The sequence below is a fragment of the Mangifera indica genome, chromosome 3, assembly GCF_011075055.1.
Source record: "Mangifera indica cultivar Alphonso chromosome 3, CATAS_Mindica_2.1, whole genome shotgun sequence".
Lineage (NCBI taxonomy): Eukaryota > Viridiplantae > Streptophyta > Magnoliopsida > Sapindales > Anacardiaceae > Mangifera > Mangifera indica.
Window position 1 is genome coordinate 2,940,375 of NC_058139.1, and position 13,118 is coordinate 2,953,492.

Below are 13,118 nucleotides of genomic sequence, written 5' to 3' on the forward strand. Positions count from 1 at the left end.
ACTCGTCTTCGTCTGGGAAGCCGAAGAATTTTGTCTTCCCCGACGAAGTTCTTCGTCTTTCACGACTTCTCTGATGCCAATCGGACGTCCAAATGAGAGGAAAGAGATCGCCGGAAGGAGAGGATGCTTCGAGAGGGAGAGGCCGTCGGCAATGGAGCCGGAGATGTCGCCGGAGATTTCAAAACGAAACCCTATGGTGAAACTACGATTTTTTAAAACTTAGGCTGGGGGAAAATTGTAGTTTTTAAAGTTTAAGGGGGCAAAAGTTGATTATATTTTAATTTATTTTTAATATTATAGAGAAAATGACGATTTTACCTTTACCACCGTTAGAGTTTTGTTAAATTTAACCAGTCATGGATGAGTGTTTGATGTTTCCATAGTTAAAAAGTGGAAACTCGTCATTACAGCATACCTTGGGTGGGAAATAGTTGTTTGGCCTTCAGAAAAATACAATTCAGAGATGGGGCTGGTCGACATTTTTGTAATTGAACTTCCACTAGCAAAACTCATACTCAAATTTTATATAAGTAAATGAAGTGTTACGCGAAGTATGAAATGGACCAGTGGTGGGTCTCAGTGATTTTAAAAACAGAGTTTTATGAGAGGAAAAGATAGGCCTGACCTCAGCAGAATATTCTGCATTCTCCAACAAACAACGGCTGAGCAAATCCCAGCTATAATTAGTGCATTGACCTTTGATTAGAACAAAAAGTAAAATCACCATCTTGGCTATTGGAATCGTGAACTCATGAAATTGAAATGAATTTTTTTTTTTGGTTATTTTGTGAAGAAATATCTCATGCTTTCCAGAGTTGGAGCTCATTCAATCACACAAAACAAGTCAACCCACTAGGCCATGCTACTCTGAGTAAATGGCAATTCAACAATTCTGTGAACTAAGTTTCCACTCAGCAATTAGCAATTGCGGTATCAAGTTATTGCTCCGACTTTACGTGGAACTCCCCGATTTAAGCATCGGAAGGTCAAAATATGAAGTGATGCAACGAGGATACATGGGACGGTGGCCTTTATTGCAGTTCTTAAATGGAGGGAAGCATTAACATTCTGTTCAAACTATCCATTTAAGATATGGGAGACCTGACAAATAAAAATTAGTCACTAAATAAGAGGATAAAACCAGCTGAATTCGACAACTCATCTAAAGTTAACTTTCCTTTGTTTATTGAGGAACAAAAAATAAAAAAAACAAAAAAAAACCTCAACTGGAATAATCAAATAAGTTGCAGAACACTCAATCGGTGTCTCCATCTTATTTTAGCTCCCAGTAAAACTCCGTTTTTTTAAAACTGAAGAGTTCCCTATAGAGAGAAAATAACAAATAAATGCATTAAAAGGCATACTGGTTACTCACAATGCAAAATTGCAAGCACAGTACAGTACATGAAGCCAGGTTTGTAATAAGCATAGCCTGAACTTCCCACTCTTTCTTATCGCCGTTCAATACAATAACGTTCATCTCTATTTATATTACAATTTATACACTTATTACGGAACAGAGAATCTACCATGGGTTCAGTTCAGTCTTTAATGCTTGTATTTGTTGTAATTTTTTTTTTTAAAAGATCTGGCATCGAGAAACTGCGAAAATCTCCATAGGATTTCTTGATTCTTGAGATTAAATATCTTGTCGGAAGTGTTTTCAAGGCTGCTCCTTAAACTCCCACCTCATTTTAACCTTTCTTTTCGTTATCTTTTCTCTAGGAAGGGTAAGAATCAAGAAATGGTTCAATACGTTTATTGATTCTTGATCTGCCAAAACTCATAAAGAAATGGTAGTTGTTTTTGTTTTTGTTTTCCTAGTGCATATGTTTTGAATCCTTTTTTCTCTATTTCTTATATTCGTTCAAGTCACTCTAAAAACATCATTTTTTGTAAAAGAAAATTTGCAAGCATGGACCCTTCTTCCATGCACAAAGCCTATTAGACTCTAGCTAGGAACCCACTATATCTGACAGAGTAGCAAGTAATTTGTATTTATTAGGCTGCACGAATCTCGCAAAAACCTTCCGGATCATTTGAAACTCCTTAGTTCTTGTAAGATTTTATCAATATTGTATGTTTTTTCCTTCTCTGAACTTAAGACTCACTGAGCGGCAAAGATTTTTGTATTCATGTACTTCTCATCATCAACCATTTAACACTTCATAATCTTAGTACCCATCTTCTAAGTTTTGTCATAAGGCCATCTTGTCAGCTCTGAAGTGCCATACATTCACTTAAAGAAGTTTACACTCTATTCTTGCGTTCCAGAGTTAGGAGTTTTCGAGAGAGAGAGATGGCCAAGAATTTGCCTGTGTTTTCAATGAAGCACTTACTGGTGGTTTCCTTAGCCTTGAATGTGAGTCTGATTTTGAGGGCGATGTATGAGAGAGAAAAATGGAGTCTTTATCATGCGCTGTCACTGCAACAACCGAGGAGCTCCGTAATCAATCGTTGTGGATCACCAGAAGAGGCGCATGTTAGCACGAATAAGCATCTCTCCATTTCATTACCTTCGTTGGATATGAGTACTAGCATTGAAGCTGAAGATCAAGATGGCGGGGAAAGAATTATCAATCTTGACCAGTAAGTGTTAGTAAAAAAACTGTTTTTGTTTTCTTGTTTTTTGTTTTCTTCTTATAAATGAAAAATATCAAGCACTGTCCTTAGATGCTTACAGGCATATCGTCACTGATTTTTCTTTGTGTCATATTATTGTTAACTTTTTCTTTTATATGGGTGAGCTGGTGATTTCACAGCCAAAAGGGCTGACTTTTAATGCAATTTCACATAGAAGCAAAGGGGAAAAATGGCATTTTATGTTACGGAGTTTACAGTTCCCCAGTACATAGGCTTGTAGCAAAAATGAAGCGTTTGCCAGGATAGACAAAGACAGGAGCGTGCTTAAGTTGAGAGTTTCGATGGTGCAAGTTAGAGATGAATGAACTTCTACTTATTTTTTTTGTAACTTGATGTTATTGTCTTCTCTCTGTTCCCAAGTTGAGGGGTGAGGCGATGCTTAGTTAGTTCAAGAGTCTAAATAGCATGCACCATAGGGAGTGCTCATGCTCATGCTATTTTGACCAAACACCATCATTATGTAGCTAACTTTGTGGACCTCAATTCCCACAAAACCTGCAGTTTATAGCAACTTGGAGAGATCCCCGAGAGGCATGTTAGTGCTGACTGCTGAGCGCAAGACAAAGGGTAGGCTTTGTGACAGCCTCAATAAAAATTTATTTAAAAATGGTTAAAAGAATAAAAAATGCATTTTAAGTGCGGGGCCATCCGTTTGGTTTTGTGGGTATAGGCACACTGCATGTAGACTTCCTTTGTGACTTTTGGGAAGATCTAAAGACCAAAACACTTCGGCCGCCTATATTGCAAAAAAATTACGGCTTTTTGAAGTGTTTTTGATATCATGGAAACTGGTATTGCTTGATCTGAATTTTTGTGGGTCGTGTTTTGATGTGTTCCAATTGCAAACCCATCTCTGGGATTTGCTTATTTGTGCAGCGTATTATTTTCATCTGATGTAAGTTTGCCACTCCATGCCATGCATACATATTGAATCATTCATCTGTTTATACATAGGGACACTGGACCCGCCATTAGTGCCTTCTCATAACGAGCCCTAATCCATCTTTAAGAATCCCAATGCAATGACAGTTCATTAGGCTTTTACAGTTTGATTTGCAATTGGGTGAAATCTGGATGTGAAATAACATTTAAAGATTGAATATAATATTCTAATGCAGCGGGGATCCAACTATGTACGAAAAATATTGGCAACAAGTAGGCGACAAGACCACAATTGTGATTCCTGGGTGGCAATCAATGAGTTATTTCTCTGATGTGAATAACATTTGTTGGTTTCTTGAACCTGAATTGGCTAAAGAAGTTGTTAGATTGCACAAAGTGGTTGGGAATGCCATAACAGAGAATCATCACATTGTCGTTGGGACGGGCTCAACGCAACTATTCCAGGCTGCCCTTTATGCTCTGTCCACGCAGGATGCATCAGAACCTATCAGTGTTGTTTCTGCAGCTCCGTACTATTCTGTGAGTGTTTGATTCTGTCTGCTACCTTTACTTTTAGTTGCTTTAATTTGATGCTCTTGGAAATTTAATCAAAGTTCAATGGAAGGAAATTAAAATATTCTGCTTTCTTATTTATATATATGTATTTATTTATTTATTTGATCAATGATTCACCCAACATGGTGGAGTTTATAATAAAATATTCATGTGTATTAAAAACGTGGCTATGTGACTTGTTGTTTGTTTGGAGTTTTCATAAAAACTGCTGCAAAAATTGGTGCTAGCATGGAAGTTTTGTCTCATTCCTTGTTGCATTTGCAACTCTTGAGTTCTGGCCTGCTCTCTCTCTTTATTGCCCATACATGTGCTAGCAACATGCACACTGATTCTGCTTATTTCCATGTGGCAAACTCTGTACAATAATCTTGCTTGCATATGGATTATTCAAATGCTCTTGTACTTGCATAGTTGTTAAATAATAGTATCAGTACAGAATAATGTTTAATTTAACTTGAAAATCAATCACGGGTCAAAGTTTAGTTTGCTTGGAGCTTGGACTAGGCTGATCCTTAGAATATCATGCATCCAAGGTGTCTGTTTGGAGTATTCAGAAAAACTGTGTTGCACGAAGTCGCACTAAATTTGAGAATTAAGAAAATTCCAGAAGCAGATAAAGATTACAGAATAGAAGAGGGAAACTTAACATGAGTTTTGTATTTTCATTATTCTTTCATTATTTAAGACACCACAATCCACTAATGGAACGACATTGTATCAGCAAACAATTACAATCAACAAGAAAGACAACGACACCGTATCATGTAATTACGTACAATTGAAAAGCACCAAGTAATGAAACATAATTGCAAAAGGACACTGTCCTTATGTCTAGCTAATTTTTTTATTTACTTCATATTTCCATTTTCCCTCCATCACCCCATAAGTGCCTCTAAATTGTTCAGTCCGCAACAATTGCCCCCTCCCCAGCTTCCTTGTCCTCAAGGGAGAAGTCAGGAAAGTGTTGCCTAATCACTTCGGCAAATTCCCAGGTAGCAGCTTGAACAGGTTCTCCATGCCACTGAACCAACAATTTAACAGCTGGAGCATAGCCACGCTTGATAAGCTTCCTATCAAGAACAACCTGAGGAGATTTTGAAACTTGTTGAAATTGAGGAGGCTAAAAGGGAGAAGCCGATACTCGAGCATAAGCAGGTCGTAAAAGAGAAACATGAAATACATCATGAATCATGGCCTCTGGAGGAAGCTGCAGCTTGTAAGCAACCTTTCTCACAACATCCACAATTTGATAAGGGCCAAAGTATTTTGGTTGAAATTTGGAATTGCCCTGATGAATAGTAACTTGGCGATAAGGCTGTAGCTTGACATAGACAAAATCGCCAATTTGAAAATGACGATCAGTCCTCTTTTTATCTGCCAATAACTTCATACGATGCTGAGCTAGTGCTAGGTTCCGCTTAAGGATCTAGATGGTGGCTTCACGAATCCGCATCATTGTGTCAACCTTTGGCATGTTAGAATCCTTAGGGAAATAAGGAACATGGATTGGAGGATCATAGCCATATAAGGCCTCAAAAGGAGACATGTTTGTACTGGATTGATGATTGGTATTGTACCAATATTCTGCTAAAGAAAGCCATCGAAACTAGTAACTAGGAAGTTCACCTGCCATGCATCTAAGGTACCCTTCTAAGCATCTATTCACTACTTCTGTCTAACCATCCGTTTGAGGATGGTAGGCAGTAGAGTACTGAAGAGAAACACCTTGCAAACGGAAGAGTTCTTTCCAGAAATTGGTGAGAAAAACCATACCGCGATCACTAGTTATTGTACTTGGGTTGCCATGCAGCTTATACACATGATCTAAAAAGAGTTGAGCCACCATCTGTACTGAGAAGGGGTGACTCAGGCCAATAAAATGGCCATATTTTGTCAAGCGATCAACAACTACAAAGATAACAGATTTTCCCTGCGACTTCGGCAAGCCTTCAATAAAGTCCATGGTTAAATCAGTGAATACTCCTGAAGGCATTGGAAGAGGTTGTAGCAGACCAGGAGAAGCCATATTTTCAGGCTTATATTGTTGATAAGTGGAGCAACTACGAATGTAATTCCTCACAGCCTTCCACATCCCTTTCCAATAAACCACCTGTGCTAATTTTTTCATAGTCGTAGTGATCCCTGAATGCCCACCAATAGACGAATCATGAAACAATTGCAGTAGCTGTTCTTGTAATTGTGGACAATTAGCTATCACCAGCTCGCCTTTCCGCTTAAGATGACCATTCTGCCACTCAAAATTGCTATAAGCATGAGGATTCTGCTCCTTAGTTTTGATAATATTTCGTAAGTGATCATCATGCGGCCAACCTTTTGTGATTTTTTCCATCAACTCAGCAGGTAAAATGGTAGCAGTTAAGCTATGAATTTCTAATGCAGGCACTCTGGACAATGCATCAGCGACTACGTTTTCTTTTCCCTTCTTGTATTCAATTGTGTAATCGAATTGCATTAACTTTGCAACCCATGCTTGCTGCGAAGGAGTGGTCACTCTTTGTTCCAACATATACTTTAAACTTTGGTGGTCAGTCCGTATGACAAACTGTTGATTCTTGATATAATGCTCCCATTTCCGAATGCAAACAAAATGGCAAGCATCTCCTTTTCATAGGCTGAAAGAAGTTGGTTCTTGGGGGGAAGAACCTTGCTAATATACGCAATTGGGTGACCATCTTGCATGAGGACTGCTCCAATGCCATTGTTGGAAGTATCTGCTTCAATAAGGAATGGCTTGGTCATGTTAGGAAGGGCTAATACTGGTGTTGTACTCAAGGAACATTTTAGTTGCTCAAAAGAAGCTTGCGTTATTGCTGTCTAATGGAAGGAATCCTTCTTCAAGAGTTCCGTTAATGGTCTAGCAATCTGCCCATATCTTTTAATAAACCTTCTATAATAACCTGATAACCCCAAGAATCCTCTCAACTGCTTAAGAGTCCTAGGAACAGGCCATGCTTGCACAACTTCCACCTTTTTAGGGTCTATTGTCACTCCTGCAGCACTAATAATATAGCCAAGATACTCCACATGTGATGCTCCAAAAATGCACTTACTTCTCTTAGCGTATAAGTGGTGCAGCTCTAACAACTTCAACACCTCTTCTAAATGAAATAAATGACCCTGATAGCTTCTACTATAGACCAATATATCATTAAAAAAAACTAAAACAAATTTCCCCAAGTGAGGCCTGAAAATCTCATTCATGATGTTTTGGAACGTGGACGGAGCATTAGTGAGGCCAAAAGGCATCACTAAAAAATCGTAATGGCCTTCGTGAGTCTTAAAGGCAGTTTTGTCAATCGACGAAGGGTGCATTCGAATCTGCCAGTACCCCGAACGAAGGTCAATTTTAGAGAAAACAACAGCTCCTCCTAGCTCATCGAGTAGCTCTTCTATAAGTGGAATAGGGTATCTATCTTTAATGGTAACTTGGTTGAGTGCTCTATAATCGATACACATTCTCCAAGTCCCATCTTTCTTCTTCACCAACACCACTGGACTTGAGTAAGGACTGTTGTTGTTTCGAATCACCCCTGATTCTAACATTTCTTGAACCAACTTTTCAATTACATCCTTCTACATTCCACTGTACCTATATGGCCTCATGTTAATTGGTTGTGCTCCTTCTTGTAATAAAATTCTGTGATCCTGAAGCCTCACTGGTGGTAAACTTGTAGGCTCTTCAAAGATGGCCTGATATTTATTCAACAATTGATCCAGCTCTTGCTAAGTCCCAGCCTCATTTTCTTCACACGTCTGAAGGTCATAAATGTACATTTCAGCTCCCTCATTATTAACTAGTAACAACTGAATAAAGGCCAATTGTTGCTGCTTATGCAGTAGTTTGCCTAGCTGCTCTTCTCTTATAACACTAACCTCTCGATCTGCATAACCTTTTAAGAAGTATTGTTGCCCTCCTACAAAAAACCTCATTGTTAAGGCCTCAAAGTTCCAAACGATGTCACCAAGTCCAACTAACCATTGTGCTCCGAGAATTAAATCATAACTACTCAACGGAAGGGTATAAGCATCTATGTAAAGAATTTGGCCTTGCACCTTAATCTCTAACTTTTCACATAGGCCTTTGCATTGGAGCTCTTGACCATTGGCAACAGTTACCTGAACACCTTTCACTTCTGTAATGACACATCCTAATTTCTGAGCTGTGCATTCACTAAGGAAGTTATGAGTACTTCCTGAGTCTATGAGTATAAAAAGCTTCCTTCAACCATGCATACCACTAACCTTCATAGTTCGAAACCCCACTAAACCATCTAAAGCCTGGAGAGAAAGTTGCATCAGTCCAGGTTCTTCAATTCTGACTTCTGATTCCCTCATTTCATTTCCTTCTTCCTCATCAGGTTCAACATGCAATTGGATGACAAATGCTTGCCTCTTCTTACATTTATGGCCAGACACAAATCTTTCATCACACCAAAAGCATATTCCCTTAGCCCTTTTTTCATCAAACATTTTACTTCTTGTTGTCTTTTGAGAAACTGGTAATGGTAACTTAGGAATATTCGGTGTCGGTAACAAACCTGCAGTTGTATTTTGCTTTGGAGACAAGTTATTATTAGCCCAACCTTGGTACCCAGGTTTATTAGCATAAGGAACCTGAGGTGTCTTAATAAGCGGTTTAGGCTGGTTCTTGATAGCTGCCACTGTAATCCCTTATAGTTTAGCAAATGAATAAGCTTCGGATAATGTCCTCGGCTTAAACATCCTCACTGGCATCTGTAGCTCATCCACCAATCCAGACAAAAAAGAACTCAAAGCCTCGTCCTCTCTAATGCCAGTTCTTGGATATAATGCATCAAATTCATCAAGATACTTCTGCAATGAATTTACCTGTTTAAGATTCTTCAGGTCGGCCAAAGGATCGTCGTACGCAAAATTGCCAAACCTAGCCCTCATCGCTGTCATATATTCTTCCCAAGAAGGAATCACATCACCTCTGGTTTTCATAAACCCTTGGTGCCATTGCATGGCTCGTCCTTCCAAATGTAATGCCGCAATTTTAATTCGATCATTGGTCGGAGTATCATCTACCTCAAAATAATATTGTGCTCGCAATATCCAATTGTCAAACTCATCACCATTGAAGTGAGGGAAGTCCAATTTTGTTGCTCTTCCCCATGGATATCGTGATTCTTGAACCACTCGAGATGTGCTTTCATCTTGTCGTGGTGCTGATTAAGCAATTACCTCCGCTTGTTGAATGCTCAATCCACGTATTAAATTTTGCAAATTCTCCATCGATTGTTAAAGACGGTTTTGTGATTCCTCAAGTCGATCTTGTTGTCGTCGCTCAGATTCAGTCACCGTCTCAGAGATTACTTGTGTGAGCTCTCGCCGCAATTCCTGAAGACAAGTTCCGTCCGCCATGGCTAGGATGAAGCTCTGATACCACTGTTGCATGAAGTTGCACTAAATTTGAGAATTAAGAAAATTCCTGAAACAGAGAAAGAGTTGTTTCTCTTCAGTACTCTACTGCCTACCATCCTCAAACGGATGGTCAGACAGAAGTGGTGAATAGATGCTTAGAAGGGTACCTTAGATGCATGGCAGGTGAACTTCCTAGTTACTGATTTCGATGGCTTTCTTTAGCAGAATATTGGTACAATACCAATCATCACTCCAGTATAAACATGTCTCCTTTTGAGGCCTTATATGGCTATGCTCCTCCAATCCATATTCCTTATTACCCTAAGGATTCTAACATGCCAGAGGTTGACACAATGATGCGGATTCGTGAAGCCACCATCCAGATCCTTAAGCGGAACCTAGTACTAGCTCAGCATCGTATGAAGTTATTGGCAGATAAAAAGAGGACTGATCGTCATTTTCAGATTGGCGATTTTGTCTATGTCAAGCTACAACCTTATCGCCAAGTTACTGTTCATCAGGACAATTCCAAATTTCAGCCAAAATACTTTGGCCCTTATCAAATTGTGAATGTTGTGGGAAAGGTTGCTTACAAGCTGTAGCTTCCTCCAGAGGCCATGATTCATGATGTACTTCATGTTTCTCTTTTATGACCTGCTTATGCTTGAGTATCGGCTTCTCCTTTTTTGCCTCCTCAATTTCAACAAGTTCCAAAATCTCCTCAGGCTGTTCTTGATAGGAAGCTTATCAAGCGTGGCCATGCTCCAGCTGTTAAATTGTTGGTTCAGTGGCATGGGGAACCTGTTCAAGCTGCTACCTGGGAATTTGCCGACGTGATTAGGCAACGCTTTCCTGACTTCTCCCTTGAGGACAAGGAAGCTGGGGAGGGGGCAATTGTTGCGGATTGAACAATTTAGAGGCACTTATGGGGTGATGGAGGGAAAATGGAAACATGAAGTAAATAAAAAAGTTAGCTGGGCATAAGGACAGTGTCGTTTTGCAATTATGTTTCATTACTTGGTGCTTTTCAATTGTACGTAATTACATGATACGGTGTCGTTGTCTTTCTTGTTGATTGTAGTTGTTAGCTGATACGATGTCGTTCCATTAGTGGATTGTGGTGTCTTAAATAATGAAAATATTCAGTTTTGGCGCAAAACTCATGTTAAGCTTCCCTCTCCTATTCTGTAACCTTTCTCTGCTTCTGGAATTTTCTTAATTCTCAAATTTAGTGCGACTTCGTGCAACAAACTGTTGCAAAAATTGGTGCTTGGATGGAAGTTTTGTCTCCTGCCTTGTTGCATTTGCAACTCGAGTTCTGGTCTGCTCTCTCTCTCTTTGTTGCATACATGTGCTAGCATCATGCACACTGATTTTGCTTATTTCCTTGTGGCAAACTCTATACAACAATCCTGCTTGCATATGGATTATTCAAATGCTCTTGTACTTGCATAGTTGTTAATTAATAGTATCAGTACAGAATAATGTTTAATTTAACTTGAAAATCAATCATGGGTCAAAGTTTAGTTTGCTTGGACTAGGCTGATCCTTAGAATTTCATGAATCCAAGGTATTTATGGTACAAATCTTCATCGTTCTGGAAAAATGACAATCATTGTGGGAAGGTTCATCTGTTAGAAATGAATTTCTTGATCAAAAAATTTAAAATTCTGGCTTGATGGTAACTTCATTTGTTCTTTTATCAGAAATTTGCGGTGCTGGTCAAGCTTTATTTACTGATGAAAATAAAATATGATTACAAATTGACGTTTCTATTGTACATACAAAATTTTTTATGCACCATGATTCAGCAGTGGGTGATTAAACTGTTAAGATTGACATTGATGTATCTATTGACTTGCAGTCCTATCCTTCAATTACCGATTGCCTCAAGTCTCAGCTGTATAAATGGGCTGGTGATGCTCAAAGGTTTGACAAAGATGGTCCATACATTGAACTAGTCACTTCCCCGAACAACCCTGATGGATTTGTAAGGCGATCTGTGGTGAATCGCAGTGGGGGGGTATTGGTTCATGATCTTGCATATTATTGGCCACAATATACTGCAATATCTTTTCCTGCAGACCATGATCTTATGCTGTTTACTGTTTCAAAAAGCACTGGTCATGCTGGGATGCGAATTGGGTAAGTCAAACACAGTTCTACTACCACATATGACAAAATTTGTTGATTATTGTTATGAGGGAGATCAGATTTAATTATTTAACCATTTAAGTGATCAAAACAGACCTTTGGTTTATGACCTTGGACATCTGAATCATTGTACTAAGAAAAATTCAGCATAGAACTATTTGAACTCTACTCATTTTTTCACTGCATAATGGTTATCAGGAGTATTCCTTCTAACTATTGTACTTGTTTGCCTTAACTAACATGACATCTTTCACTTGGGCTCTTGTTAAAGACCATCACTTGTTACATCTTTCAGTTGGGCTCTTGTTAAAGATACTGAGGTTGCCAAGAAAATGACAAAATTCATAGAACTCAATACCATTGGTGTGTCTAAGGATTCACAGCTCCGAGCAGCCAAAGTTTTGAAAGTTGTTTCTGACAGTTGCGAACCATCCAACAGAGAAATTGAGTGCTTCTTTGAGTTCAGCCACCAGCAAATGGCCATGAGGTGGAAGCAGCTGAGAGTGGCTGTAAAAAAGAGTGGTCTATTCAGTGTGCCTGACTTTCCCCCTCAATTCTGCACGTATCTTGGTCGTGCCTTTGAGCCTCGGCCTGGTAACCACTAATCAAATTGCTTGAAGCACCATTCTAATCTGTTACTGTTATATGATTTAGACTGATGGTTAGTGTCAATCACTTATTCAATTGTCATTTGCAGCATTTGCATGGTTAAAATGCGAACAAGACATAAACGACTGTGAAAGCTTCCTTAGGAGCAAGAAGATCTTGACAAGAAGTGGGAAGCACTTCGGCTTTAGCCCAAAATATGTGCGAATAAGCATTATAGATCGAGATGAAAATTTCAATCTTTTTACACGTAGATTGTCCAAGATCATTTCATGACAGCACATCAACTCAACTCAAGATGCAATTTGCAAATGAGGAGCCATTCCTGTGTATGTTAAGGAAGAATTTTACACAATGGAATGAATCTACTTGTAAGAACTCTAATAATTCTGATTTTTCTGTAGTTAGAGTTAATCTATGACTGGAATAATGGGTCAGGATCCATTAATTCTTAGTGATTGTTGACTTCACGTAGGTGCCATTTGCTTCTAGGAAAAGAGAAAAATGTAGAACAGCAGCTATAGAATGTAGAATTTTTCTTTTGATTTCCTATTTTCTTTGTTATTCTGCTCTTCAAAACTTTCAAAAGGAAAAGAAAATGCCTACTCAATTATTTGAACTGATTTTATTAATAAAAATTGAACACTATTACACCTTTGATAAAATCTGAAAAGAAATTGTCATCTACATCTTCAACATTAAGACATCCTGGTTTTACATTGATTCACTTGTAACTTTGTAGTCTCATCCTTCAATCACTTATTTCGTTAAGTCTGAGTTGCAAATTTGCTTAACGTTCTTAATGTTGTTATTGAGGGAGATTAGGTTTTATTATAAAATCATAGTAATTG

General features: G+C 38.6%; 1 protein-coding gene across 2 annotated transcripts; it reads left to right on the forward strand.

The window, feature by feature from the left end:
* Nucleotides 1-1,164: 1,164 nt before the first annotated feature.
* Nucleotides 1,165-12,819, forward strand: LOC123210603 (tryptophan aminotransferase-related protein 2-like). 2 transcript variants are annotated; one of them, XM_044629065.1, is made up of 6 exons: nucleotides 1,165-1,414; nucleotides 2,275-2,589; nucleotides 3,762-4,065; nucleotides 11,372-11,652; nucleotides 11,933-12,255; nucleotides 12,359-12,819. In XM_044629065.1, exons 1-6 carry the CDS (start codon nucleotides 1,377-1,379, stop codon nucleotides 12,541-12,543), a joined length of 1,446 nt encoding a protein of 481 aa, XP_044485000.1. In that variant the 5' UTR covers nucleotides 1,165-1,376; the 3' UTR covers nucleotides 12,544-12,819. The 2 variants fall into 2 exon arrangements, with proteins under 2 accessions (XP_044485000.1, XP_044485001.1); XM_044629066.1 differs by having other exon boundaries at nucleotides 1,172-1,414; nucleotides 11,957-12,255.
* The last annotated feature ends 299 nt before the right edge of the window (nucleotides 12,820-13,118 follow it).